At 40.3% G+C, this 13,760-nt stretch overlaps 1 protein-coding gene across 3 annotated transcripts in view; it reads right to left on the bottom strand.

The window, feature by feature from the left end:
• ACAP3 (ArfGAP with coiled-coil, ankyrin repeat and PH domains 3) overlaps nt 1-13,760 on the bottom strand; it is a 160,452-nt gene that overhangs the window by 22,179 nt on the left and 124,513 nt on the right. For 2 of the 3 annotated variants that reach the window (XM_018568683.1, XM_018568684.1), the window contains exons 12-19: nt 13,434-13,485; nt 12,653-12,753; nt 9,873-9,984; nt 8,940-9,148; nt 7,733-7,802; nt 7,543-7,637; nt 5,718-5,929; nt 5,185-5,283 (exon numbers count right to left, since the gene is read on the bottom strand). In XM_018568683.1, coding sequence (XP_018424185.1) covers nt 5,185-5,283; nt 5,718-5,929; nt 7,543-7,637; nt 7,733-7,802; nt 8,940-9,148; nt 9,873-9,984; nt 12,653-12,753; nt 13,434-13,485 — 950 coding nt within the window. Of the gene's footprint in view, nt 1-1,481; nt 1,584-5,184; nt 5,284-5,717; nt 5,930-7,542; nt 7,638-7,732; nt 7,803-8,939; nt 9,149-9,872; nt 9,985-12,652; nt 12,754-13,433; nt 13,486-13,760 lie in introns of all 3 variants that reach the window. The other variant, XM_018568682.1, reaches the window with a different exon arrangement.

The following is a 13,760-nucleotide window of genomic DNA, read 5'->3' as shown; positions in this document are numbered from 1 at the left end:
GCTCTCTATGGCAGGGCAGGAGACCTGACTTTTTGCCGCTGCAGTTATGTAATACTTAGAGGTCTTGTCCCTCCCCCAGCCTGTGACTGGATAGTGATTGGCTCATTTTCTCTGACAATCTGCTCATGCCTACTATCAGCATGTTCTTTGTAAGCACAACTAACTGATTGTCTCACAGTGCTGCTTTTCCCACTCACAGTCTGCTGTACAGGTGATTGCAAAAGGCTGTTAACAGGTCAAATTCAGGTACTTACACTGCTTGCATGTATTACAAATACATTTATTGATGCATTATTGAATGCAAGTATACAGTAGATGCCTGAACTTCAGATTTAATCTCATTGCAGAATACACTGTGCATATTTACTATAGTGCAAGTTTCAGCTAACATTTTAAAACATTAAGCGTAAAAACCAATTTGCATTTCTGTCAGACAGAATTGACAGCTTATATTGGAATGGATCTACAGTTAGTTTTGAGTTAGTAAATCTCATCATGCATCATGATGAATGAGAACCTGTCAAGTATAGTACACAAATAATGAGACAATGCAAGTAAACCTGAACGACTATGCAATCAGATAGGCTCATCGTCAAAAGATGGACAATGCTCTTCATCATTGTCCCCAGCTCTCTTGCTCTTCATCATTGTCCCCAGCTCTCTTGCCCTTCATCATTGTCCACAGCTCTCTTGCCCTTCATCAGTTTCCCCAGCTCTCTTGCTCTTCAACATTTTCCCCAGCACTCTTGCCCTTCATCATTTTCCCCAGCTCTCTTGCTCTTCAACATTTTCCCCAGCACTCTTGCCCTTCATCATTTTCCCCAGCTCTCTTGCTCTTCAACATTTTCCCCAGCACTCTTGCCCTTCATCATTTTCCCCAGCTCTCTTGCTCTTCATCATTTTCCCCAGCTCTCTTGCCCTTCATCATTTTCCCCAGCTCTCTTGCTCTTCATCATTTTCCCCAGCTCTCTTGCCCTTCATCATTTTCCCCAGCTCTCTTGCCCTTCATCATTTTCCCCAGCTCTCTTGCTCTTCATCATATTTCCTAGCTCTCTTGCTCTTCATCATATTTCTTAGCTCTCTTACTCTTCATCATGTTCCCCAGCTCACTTGTTTGTTTTTTTCTACTAATCTATATATAATCTTCTCTTTACAATCTATCCTCATTATTCTATCTTCATGTTGAAACACATTTTTACTATTGCAAAGCAAATGATATTTAAATCATATGATGCATATGTTACATTTGTACAATGTACCACAGCTCTTCTTTGCATACAGTAATCAGTCCTTATAAACCTTTCATACTAAAAGGAGAAAGTTTAAAAATAAATACATTGCATTTTCTTTCTCAGGTGGAAAATGGCCGACTTTTCTTGCATTCGGCCACATTAAAACCTTTATATCGTAATTCTAAGGAATTAACAATTACTATTTTTGTAGGTATGTCTTTAGTGACTTTCTCTTGTCGCCGACCTTACCTCCATCCGGGAGGAACGGCATAGCGCTCCCACCGGGCTCAGCGCCACTGCCAGTCCATGGTGCAGCTGGCAGGGGGTGCTGCGCTGGAAGCTGGTTGGCACCTAAGAGGAAGGTGATGGCATAGTCAATGAAATAGTACGGTCTTACATCTACTAGTATTATCATGATGATGGAACTACACATGCAATCGCTAATGAAGTGAGATCTTAGGGTTCAAGGCATTTTGACCACACAACAACAAACAGAAGAGGTTTTAAGAATGGATAAGTCTGCATCCAATGTTCAAAATCCAACTACGGTGCTTAAAAATTGAAAAAGAATATTATTATAGTTTTAATCCTCTTAAATTAAGAATTTATTTTATACATGGCTTGTGCTCTAGCTCTGGAATGTATCCAGTAGTGATTGGTAGAAATTAACATATACATGTTATAAAAAAAATAAACACCTGTATCATGCGTAGCTCTACTAAACTATGCTAACGTAAGGTTTTATGGTAAAGTTCTACTACCAGAACATGGGAGTTCAAAAATATTTTTAATATACAGGAAGAATTGCATGATTCATTACTGTCCATATCTTGTTGCTGATTTTCAAAGAGATAAAACTTTGAAGGGAATCTCTCTGAGCTCCATGTATCCTTGCTTACAGCTAAGCTTTCTACCAAAACAGGTACAAGTTGTCCTTCGACAACTAATTCCACAATGAAAGAGGTAGCACAGCTTTTTTTTCTGTTCTGCTTCACAAATGGAAACATTGTGCATTATGAACTATATGACAGCCATTCACAAAACTACAAAGTAAAGACCGTTAGAGTAAGGCATAGGTTAAACTAATTGCACCCCAGACATCAATGCCTGGGGATCACAATTTCATCAGAGAATTTTAAAGCAAGACACATCTGCATGTTGCTGAATAATTTACGACAAACTAGAGCAAAGAAAACCAAAGAAAAAATTGATCTCTTTCCCACAGCTACCAATCATGCAATGATTTGAGCTGACTTGATTGACTGCTAAGGGAAAAAATTCATTATCTGAGAGTCATCTGTTATCCACATCTTCAAGAGCAAAGAACGAGCTGATAAATGTACCAACAAGGCACAAGTAATGAATAGTCTCATATATGTCAGGCAGTGCAGCCAAGCAGTGGACTGCAGCATGCATAAAAATGCACAACTTTTGTTTAGCAGAGGTGCATTGCAGCACAGCGGTGTTCTTTATAAGAATAAGGGTGGCAAAGGACAACATATACGCCAACATACAACAATGCCATGGGTGTCACCAGAAGTGAGAGAATGAGCAGTAAAACCTGTCTAAGGATTTAAGCCTTCCCAAATAAAACCAAAAAAAAAAAAAAAAAATTTGGGAAGAACCACTTTAAAGGTTATCTGTACTTTTAAAACAGGTTCGCTTTTTAATTTATATAGGGATACCACACGACTTTGCAAATATATTTGCCGCACATTGCATTTTTTATAACAGGAGTTGATTTGCTAAAGCAGTACAGGCTCCTTCCCACGTGAGCACAGGGTTACCTTATTTAGGAAGGTTCCCTTTGCAAAGAAAACATAAATCTCAATGTGTTCAGTGTCACAAGTCATACTATATATGATGATTTCCAAACTGCACTACACTATGTAATCAGTGGAGATCACAAAGTTCTAAAAGCAAGAAGCTGGTCTGTAAGGTTAGCTAAGGAGTAGAGGGTACATGTCTCCACACCTGGACAAGTAAGCCAAAATGGTTTTTTTTTTTCCACAATTGCTTGTCTTGAATTACATGGAATGGGCAGCTTAATGAGTGTCTGATTAGTGTCCCATAATTATGAATAATAGTTTATTTACTATACAAAAACTGCTGCTCGTACTTAGCAGCATACTTTTAGCTCATATTCGGCATACTGAGATAAGGGGGTATGACTACAGACATTCAAAAGAAAAAAACCTCTGTCATTCAGTGCTTTAATTACCCAATATCATCTGTTGAAGCCAATACTATTGAAAGCAATTTTTTTTTAAATTAACCCGTTTGCTGTTGGTGCTGGAGCAATGCTGAGCTGGAAGCCATAGCAACTGAAGGGTGCCAAGCTGGTTCAGTGATCAGAGATTCAGCCACTTCTACAAATTACATTCCGCAAACATTTGTATAAGCATGGATTTAAAATCTCTCCCCCCGACAAGATATGTGTTGTGAGCATAAAATCCATCATACATCATCCTAATGCTTTCTCCTGCACTTATAAAATGGGGCGCATCTAGTAAAGTCCAGAGATATAGACTGGTGTCCTAAAAAATAAGGGCTACATTTAGAGTTGGGCATCCTCAGAAAAAAATTCAGAGGTGGGTGTCCTCAGAAAAATGGTCAGACTCAGAGGTGGGAGTCATTAGAAATAAGAGCCACATCCAGAGGTGAGAGTCATTAGAAATAAGTGCCACATCCAGAGGTGGGAGTCATTAGCAATAAGTGCCACATCCAGAGGTGGGAGTCCTTAGCAATAAGAGCCACATCCAGAGGTGGGAGTCATGAAAAAAGAGGGGCATACTCAGAGATCGGTGTGCTCAGAAAAACTAACAACATCTTCTGGGTGAATTATATAAGTAATAGTTTAACTGAATCGTACACGTTATTCCATTGTTATTATTTGATGCGCACACACACGCGCTTCAAATCCTATACTAGTTTCAGTTACATAGCCTATAAATTCTACAAAACTACTACTCCCACTCTTCTGTCACTTGCATTTGCACTACACTAGTGTCCTCCAATAGATTAATAATTGAGAAAACACTATTATGTTAGCTTATCTTCATTTTTTTAATTTGCATACCATTATAAAAAGCTGAACGTCAGACAAAAAGCTAAATACACCATTAGAATACATATATGAAAGCTGCTAAAATTGATATTCCAGTCCTCTCAGTTCTGAGTTTTACCCAGCCCTGTAAGACACCACAGCCAGCCTGGAGACCTAACTTTTCTCTGCTGTAGTTAACCAATACAGCTAGGCCACCTCGCTGCCTCCAGCCTTGATTGCATTCTAAATGTTTGCTACTCTTATAACTTATTTTTATCCTACATTTCAATTAGGGCTGTGCAAATTAACGATTCATTTCTCGATTAATCGTGAATTTTTTTGATCGATTACAAATTTTTTAAATCTTTCTGCATGAGCGCCAGCCAAGGCATTGGCCTATACACATACAGCACAGCAATGAAGTAATAAAATGAACTAGGATCACCCTAATCCAGCACGTTATTATTCTGAGTTGGCCCACTCAAGCGGCGGCCATATTGAGTGGGGCATGTGAGATTAATAACGTACTGGATTAGTGTGATCCTAGCTCATTTTATTACTTAATTGCTGTGCTGTATGTGTATAGGCCAATGTAGTTGGATCTGTATGTGCGTTATAATTAATCGAAATTAATCGATTAAAAAAAAATTCGATTAATCGAACACGAAAATTTTAATCAGTAACAGCCCTAATTTCAATATTTATCATCACTTTTCTATCATTGCTTGCTCTGATTCTATTACTCTTACTAAATGCCCCTTCTTTTTATCCAAATATTCCAAATATTTTTGTAACAACATATCTGTGTGTAATAAGGTGGAGAGATTTTCTCACAGTGCATATTCCTGACGGTCATATAATGAAGATGGAGATTGTGGATGGTGGAAAGCAGTAATGTATACTTACTGCGTGGCCCGGAACCCGTGTCGAAGTAAGAGAAGAGGGAGTCTAACTCATCCGGACAGAATAAGGAATCTCGACGGAACTTCCTCTCAATCTTTGCAGCTGAAAACAGAAGATCATACAGATAGTAGCACATGCAATAACGTCTACAAAGTTATTGTAAATCATAAATATTAGATTTCACGGCTTAAACTAAAACATTACCTGTCACATTCATAGCACAACATTACCACTGTCCATACACCCAATGTAGCCATGCGTGAGTTGGGAAACTTTACTGTATTACCCAAGAGATTAGGGAAGATCCTACAGTTGTCCTTGCTATGACCTACACAGTGGCATACCTTAAAGAGAATTGGTCAGTTTGCCCATCCAGCAGTGTGGCAGTGCATTAAAGGACTGGGTCCCCCCTTAGCTCACACTTTTTCAAACTGTAGTTTCAGACTGTATTTACAAGTCTTGGTACTGGAGAATCAACCCAAGTATAACTATACTACAATAGCTGGAGAGCTACCTTTAACTTTTCAAAGCCATACCTGAGGACAGCATGGCGGGAGATGTGTTTCCTCCTTCATGCCTGTATTTCCGCCTCGCTGAGGGAGCTTTGATGGAGCTGTTATTCCGCTGACACTTCTTCACACTCCACCTCTGGGAAGACTTCCTGTCATTTTCTACTTCTACACTGCCCAGCCTCTTCAGGAACTTTTTCTCCACATACTTTGCTTTTATCCAGATCTCTTTGTTCTGTCTGATAAAAAAATGCAATTAAAGAGCTAGACTTACCAAAATGTGGGGAAGTTCAACATTAAAGAAGATTTTCAAAATATCTAAAATGGCCACATAACACAACATCATAAAAATTTAAGAACTACAATAGTACTTCAGGGAAAAAATGTTGGCTATGGGAACTTTATTCCCATAATATGGAGATGTATGAGGAAAACTGGAATGTGTTTTGGCGTATCCATTTCCCATGACTCTTCATTCAGTCCAGGTTCCCATATAAATCTCTGTTATGCTCTAAGTCACAAGTAAGTCTTCTCCGTCTTATTTTTCTCTGTGACTGTAGAAAATAGATCAAGTAAAGCATGAAAAATAAAAAAATCAATAAGAGTAACAACAGAATAGCTGTAAAGACTGTTTGACTTTCCTGAGAAACCTTAGAAAATGATAAAATGATCAGGCATTATATAGTCTGACAAAGTCAGAGAAAATTAGTAACACATATTCATGTGGACTACCTTTGGCCCTGTCCACAGGTGGTACCTGCCATAGCAATGACAAGAATCCTATTGACCTCTGGTGTTAAAGCCAAGCAGAACGACATCAGCACATCTCTCAACTGCCCAAAGCAGGTTCTTGGGTGCTACATACCACAACTAGCATCCAAGATCATACCAAAGCTGTTATTCCACTCGTCACATCTACCGTAATGGTGGTACAAATGTAAACAACATTCACCAGTACTTATGTTCCTAAGCCCAATAAAGATGCTTTAAGATGTCCATAGTAGAGGTACCCTGTATGGTTATGTGGAGTCATAATCCATAAAGGCAAGAGTGATTGTGCATTCTGATGCTGGTTGCTGTGCTCCATAATTGTATTGTGATGGTAATTTCTGTACTGTGGACTAGCAATTTGCCAATATGGCTGGAACCATCCAACATCGCCTAAGGTACCCCCGCCAGGGACCAGCTCACACATAGCAGGCAAAAGGCTCAATTTACAAAACGTTGCACAAGCCTAAGGCGATTGTGATTTCAAATCTTGTTGGCCTGAAGAGTCCTGTGTTCTGCTCCATTCATTGTACACATTCCAGAATTCTCACTTAGAAGAGTCAATACATACATTCTTGGCAATGCTCAAACCCATCCTCCTGGCACCCACAATCACTTTCTTTAGTATGTTAGCCCAAATACAGCCACAATGTTTTATTTTGATAAAGGAGTTGAGAAAGGTTAGAGCTTATGTCAAGTTTTCTATTTTATTGCTGTCCCCTACTGAGATTTCCCCTCACTCCCTGTCAGGACAGGAGATAGGAAATCTCTCCAACAGGTGTCTCAGAGACAGGAAGTGAAGGAAAACCTCCCTAGTGGGGTCAAAGACTGAAATACAAATCTGAGAGAAATGTTGATTTTTCTTTACTGTATCCAAAACTAAGAAAAATTGGCTGCAGTTAGGCTTTAAATCCATTTTGGTATTCTATCCGTATGCACAACAGATGTAAATGGAATGTCTATTGCAAGTCCCTCTTTAAATAACTCCACTTATACAAATGGAAAGAGTGGGTTAACGTCTGCTGCAGAGTTTCCATTTCTCTGGCCACTGATGGCATTTTTAAAAGAATCATATATTACATACCGAGGACATCCAGCAGTTGGTTTTTTCAGTCCTAACTGTTCACATTTTGCCTCATAGATCTGGTTTATGGTGCTGTTTCCCAGCTCACACATCAGCTAATGAAAAGTCAGAGAGAGAAAAACAAATACGGTAAGGTTACTTCTGTACTGACATTAACTTGCTACCGTTACAAAGAATGTGCTTCACCTACCTTTAGTAACTCTGGTTCCCAAGAATCCAACGTAAGCGAACGTACTTTAGAACAATGCACGCCAAGACTCCTACAAAACACACAAGTTATACATGCTGGTGAAATTCCACTGCACACCGACAAAGGTATAGTCAATGAAACATTGCATAACATCCCCGAAGAATCCTATGACTTAATAAATGCTAAGCTACCAAGACTTAATACCCAGTGCTGGACAAATTAAACATGGAAAAGATTTCTACACATTAAAATGTACAGGGCACTCAAAAGTGCTTTTTTTAAAAATAAATGGTTCTTAAACGGTTAAGTCAGCCCCTGGCTTCATATATGTCTTGGATACTCCAACTTCCAACAGCAACACTTCCCTGTCATAAAACCCAACTCTGTTCCTGTCCACCTGGGAGTTTTGAGTGTCACTGTCCACCTTTGTATATTTAGGAACTTTCTCTTTTATTCTCCTTAACAAAAAGGTAATAAAGGATCCAACAGGGAGAATAAAACCCCTATAACGAGCACAGCAAACCCATATGAAAAAATGTCAGGTTGTTTACCTCTCTAGCACCTACTGAAATATCTGATTCGAGTGAACTGACCCTTCGAATAAAATTTTAGGCCACAGAATGGTGTTGGAAAATCTTTGTGAAGACAGAACACGAAGTGCACATGCAGTTATCTTCAGCATGTACTGCTGACCTCAGGATGTATGAATATGCATCTTCCTATACCATCTACAATAGTTTATGTTAGTGGTTCCTCTAAGTGGAGGGAGGATGGTTAGGATTGGCTATCTTTCTAAACTTTAAATGACCTGAAGCTGAATAACCATTGCTTATTTTGCCGCTCTGCTCTTGAATTGGAGCTTACACAAGGCTAGGGACTCTCCACACCACCACATGGCATTACGAGGCCAATCACGAAGCACTATTGCTGTCACATGGGGTGAGTTACAAACTTCTCCATACTGTGAAGTACTAGGAATGGGAGAGATGAAAAGACAAGTACAGTATGTGCTGCTGGAGAGGGAGCATTAAAGTAAGGGCAATGCACAGGTTTGCTTTAATAATAGTGGATTTAGGATACTTACAAGGGGAAAGTGGTTTTTTTTTAACAAATTAATCCTAGGTACACATGGGGAATCCCATTACTTTGTGAAAACCCTGTTAATCTGATTATGGTTCTCCCTCAAAAATGATGTACGAATTTGTACCTGTGTATCCCTGAGCACTCAATGCAAAGTGTGATGCCTAAATTGATACTGGCCCACCGGGGGTCTGTCTGGCCACAGTCACAGCATTGGTAATTCCCGGCGATACTCTGTACCCGCTGAAGTATGCTTTCTCCCTTAATGTTGCGTTCCCGTAAGTCACTGGCAGAGTCAATGCTGCTTGTGGATGGGGATGCTGTCCGGTCAAGCCTCTAAATGTAAAAAAAAGGAAAGTTTTGAAACATGAATCTACCAGGAATTCTAGATCTAACAGAGCAAATATCACACTGAAAGCTAATAACACTGAATGGAGTTTATTAAAGCTTTAGTTCTCATCTGCAAGCAGACATGAAAAGGTGGCTACGATGGGGCTACCTAAAACTCTGCAAGGCAGCATAGCCCCCCTAAAAACGGACAGGCTGAATTTAGATGAATGGAAGGCTGTTAAAGGTAAATAAACAGGACACATACAAAGCAGGTCAAACACCGCCTCTGAACTGCCATGTGTACTGCTCAATTAAAAATCTATAGGATTTTGCTGACCTGCGTTTGAAGTGCATTTCTAATGTACCTCTAATGCAGGAAAACAACTCCCATTGACAAGAGCCCTTAATTGGACTTTCTCAATTGCAATTCACACTTTAATATTGTTGCAAGGAAAAGTGATCAGAACACAAGCCCTACATTTTCAATGCCACAGAGACACTTTGAAAAGCTGTAATCTAAGCATCTAGAATGAGCACAGATGTCAAACAGCACACTTTGATGAAACCATACGAAGAGGAAATAATTAGGAAATACAACTACAATTACAAAATACAACTCGCATAGCATATTATCTACAGAGTGACATATATTTGAAATGTCTTTTACAGAAGTTTAATTGATGTGGAGCTTTAAACTTTTTTAGGCAACAAGCAATGGAAGACTCCTCACCTCTATGTAGTAGTTATCTGGTGTTTCTCTGTAGGCTGAGGCAATACTAGCCTGCACTGCTTGGATCCAGGCTTGTCTGAGCTTCTCCGAGTCTGCCTGAAGCATGCAACTCCTGGGGAAAGCAGGACATCGGCATTAAAACCACTGGCTTATCAACAGTAACTTGTAATTAAATGAAAGAACAATCCTATATTGCAGTACATTTCATGGCAATTATTATTTTTTGGTGATTGTGTCCCCATCGGGGAGATATCACCCCAACAAGTGTCCCCAGCTGAAGACTCTATTCCTGTTCCACTGAAAACTCAAAATTCTCCCCTTAGTTTTAGTCACAATGACTTTCCTGGCTGTGGAAATGACTTTCCACAGACAGGACATAGACAGCAATAAAAAGTGAAGAGGGTTGCCCACTCTATTCAAAACTGAAAAGTTTGGCTTTAGATACGTTTTAAGAACTCACACTGGACTGTGGTACACTGAAACCTCAAAGGGAATAATGATCCCCCCAGCTGCAGCATGAGGAAACAGACTTCATGGTAGTGAGTGGAAGATGTCATTGCTGGAGTCCCAAAATATATAAGATGTCAGAGGGTGATTTAACTAAGCAGTATCTAAAGACAAAAAGTCCCTTTAAAGGGTTACTATAGTAGCTCAGAGAATCATTGGTGTTCAGCTTCCTACTTTGGAGGACATGTATCATGCATGTCGTGTCAAAAAGGGCATTAAATATAGTGAAGGATCCTTCTCATCCCTGTCATTGCCCGATTACCCTCCCACCACTCTGGGAGGCATTATAGGACAATGAAAGCCGAATGGTTAGGCTAAGGAATAGTTTTTATCCTAGCATGGTGGTACGGCTGAATCAATCACTACATAACTAGGAGTAACTGGTTAGATGGAATCATACATAGACCCTTTTTTTTATATAGGTTTACTTAATTATTTATGTGTACATACGGTTTTATTATTAACGGTGTTAAATATTTAATGCACCATTCAGGGAATGCAAATGGAAATTTCGTTGTTAGATTTTAAACAATGACAATAAACTCCTATTATTACTTATTATCCACCCATAGTCAAATAGAATATCAGGTACAGAGCCGCAGTGATTACCGTGACTCAGATCGGGGTTCTAAAAGCTATTTTCTTTATGGCAGCTGCTAGGGGCAATGGAAGGCCTTGGTGGATTTATACTTTAAAGCAGAACTCCGGGCAAATCAAATATTAACCCTTGCAGTCGGGCTACCCCCGCACTGCAATGGTTAAGTGCTTTTTTGTCTAGGGAGCTAAAATGACAAAGCAATACTTACCCCCAACCATGATCCTGGCTGGCTCCTACACTGCTCCCTTCAGCCGGTGTCTTCCTCCGCTCCAGTGATAGAACATGATGACTCGCTAGACTTTAGACCACTGGAGCAAACGGGGAGTGAGGCTGATAGGACTGGTCTAAAAGCAAGCCGGGATCGTGGTTCAGATGAGTATAGCTTTGCTATCTTAGCTTCCTAGACACAACGAGTCTTGTAATGCCTCATAAAACTTGTAGTTCCACAACAGCAGGAGTCCAGTGGTTTCCTATCCCTGATTTAGAGTACTGGTTAAAGCACTTTGGTTAAAACTTGCAGGCAGTGAGGAAAGATTGGAAGAATCCCTCTGCTCTTTTTTTTACATATGGGTTTCTACATTGGATATAAATGATCATGTGCTGTCATGTCAAAATCTAAAATACATAATTGTTTTCCACTAGGTGGTGACTACAGTATGCATGCGTGCAACACAGATGGACAATGCAGCTATGGAGGAAGTGCACTGGATGAGCTGGACTTTTATTCAATCAGGCCTTAGCAGGCAGCTCCCTCCAGATGGTTTTAATGCATTTCTGAAAGGCCAAAAGGCAATTACGCTGTAAAGGTTGAGGAGTTGGAGAATGTGAAGCAGATGCACCCCGACATACTCGTTATTGATATTTTAATGTGCACAGAAGCCAGCAGGCTCTAGGAATAACATCTGTGAGCAGGGGCCCAGACAAGGGATTTATAGGGTGAATCATAGCAAAGCTCTGGGGTTCATGACCTGGTTTAAATCTGCAATTCCTTTGCTACTGTGAATGCCTAGAGTGTTCCAACAATGCCGAGTTCTTCCATTAATGATCAGAGCGCAGATCACCTTGTGGTGTAACAGGAACTGATGATCACTGCTGTGTGAGAGACATTGTAAAAAGAATGCTAAGAACCCAAAAATGATACAGCTTAACCCAGCAGGGCATGGAAGAGTATGCAATAATGGATACTACAAGGTCAGGTTTGAGGTGCCTACAGACATCAAAGAACATCCACCCAATCCAGCCATTTACTGTCAGAAACCTTCATATGTCTGTATGCCTTCTAACATGCCTCGTGGCCAAACCAGCTCAGATAGGGTGAGGGGGGAACAATAAGCTGGGATGGAGCTTTTCAGGCAATTGATGGTTGTATCTCATTGTAGGCTGATGTCTACAGTGCTCCCCATTCTCAAGAAGAAGTATTCAGATCAGAAAATTTTGTGTAAAATTAAAATAAATCCTTATCTGCATTCTTGCTCTGGGTCAGGGACTTGAAGCCAGAGTATCAGTATGATGCAACCAGCATTTGCAGAAAGAAATGGCAGCTTGTATGTTTCTCTTAGGAAAAGTTTCAGTGCTGTTCCTTAGGTGATAGAGGAAAATGCCCCCCCGAGTAGGGGGTAATTGATGTATAGCTCAATCTCTGTACACACTGAAAGCATTCCTTCATCGCACTTACTTTGTGGGTGAGACGACTTCAAAGCAAAACCTCCTTTCTATATCTTCACAGGGCTTCACCGTACACAGTCTAAGGTCCTCCACCACCACCGTCAGGACATCCTGCCAGGAAAGCAGGTAGGGATAAGCTTTCCAAGGTTCTTAGGGAACATAGTATTGTACTACATGCCAACTAGGCTTTCCTCCTTTTCTATACAACAATAGTGAATCTGATTGTTAGCTTAAAAGGCAACATGGCTTGGACACCACACCCTATAATAGCTGTAAAAACACTTCAGGTTGGTTACAACTAAGTAAGTTCTGTTCTCTGCAAAAATCTAATGGAAAGACAGGCACACGTGCAGAGGTAGAGTACTGCCCTGCCTAGGATAGAAGTCTGCCCTGCCAGGGATAGAAGACTGCCCTCCCAAGGATAGGAGACTGCCCTGCCAAGGATAGGAGACTGCCCTGCCAAGGATAGGAGACTGCCCTGCCAAGGATAGGAGACTGCCCTGCCAAGGATAGAAGACTAGACTGTCCCCATCCCCTGTCCACACTTGCCACCTGCCCTCGAGTGTTATCATTACTGTATGGCAAATCTTCTTTATCCCATGCATATATAGAGGACATTTTTTGTTGGATTAATTAGTAGTTTAGTGATTAAACTGACAATGGTGCCCTTCAGGGACTGGATGCAAGAAATGGAAACAAAGAGAGAGCCCCCTTGGTGTTCAATCTAGAAAGATGAGATTTGAATATACAAAGGAAAGGATATAAAATATTTATAAGAAGATTTTACATACCTTCAGTTTCTTCTGGTAAACAAGCTGACTGTTTTGTATAGAAAACCATCTCCTGTGAACAATAGAAGAATGTCAGTGATAATCTGCAGACATTCACTGCAAAAGTCAAATCTAGAGATGAGAATGGTGTAAAAGCCACTGAATAGTAACCCAGTGTGACTAATCTTCACTATGGCCAGGCTTCATGTGTCCTCCCAAAAAAACTTGTAATGTCCATTCTGTTGAACAGGCCCAAACCACCTGGTAGACAAATTTAAGTTAAAGTGCATTTGTCATGAGAGAAAATGTAGGCTACCGTTGCTTATTCCTATGGGGGCAGAGGAATGG

Source organism: Nanorana parkeri, unplaced genomic scaffold (genome assembly GCF_000935625.1).
Source record: "Nanorana parkeri isolate BGI_ZX_2015 unplaced genomic scaffold, ASM93562v1 scaffold1226, whole genome shotgun sequence".
Taxonomy (NCBI): Eukaryota; Metazoa; Chordata; class Amphibia; order Anura; family Dicroglossidae; genus Nanorana; species Nanorana parkeri.
The sequence above is the reverse complement of the archived record's forward strand: the minus strand, read 5'-3'. Positions and strand labels throughout refer to the sequence as shown.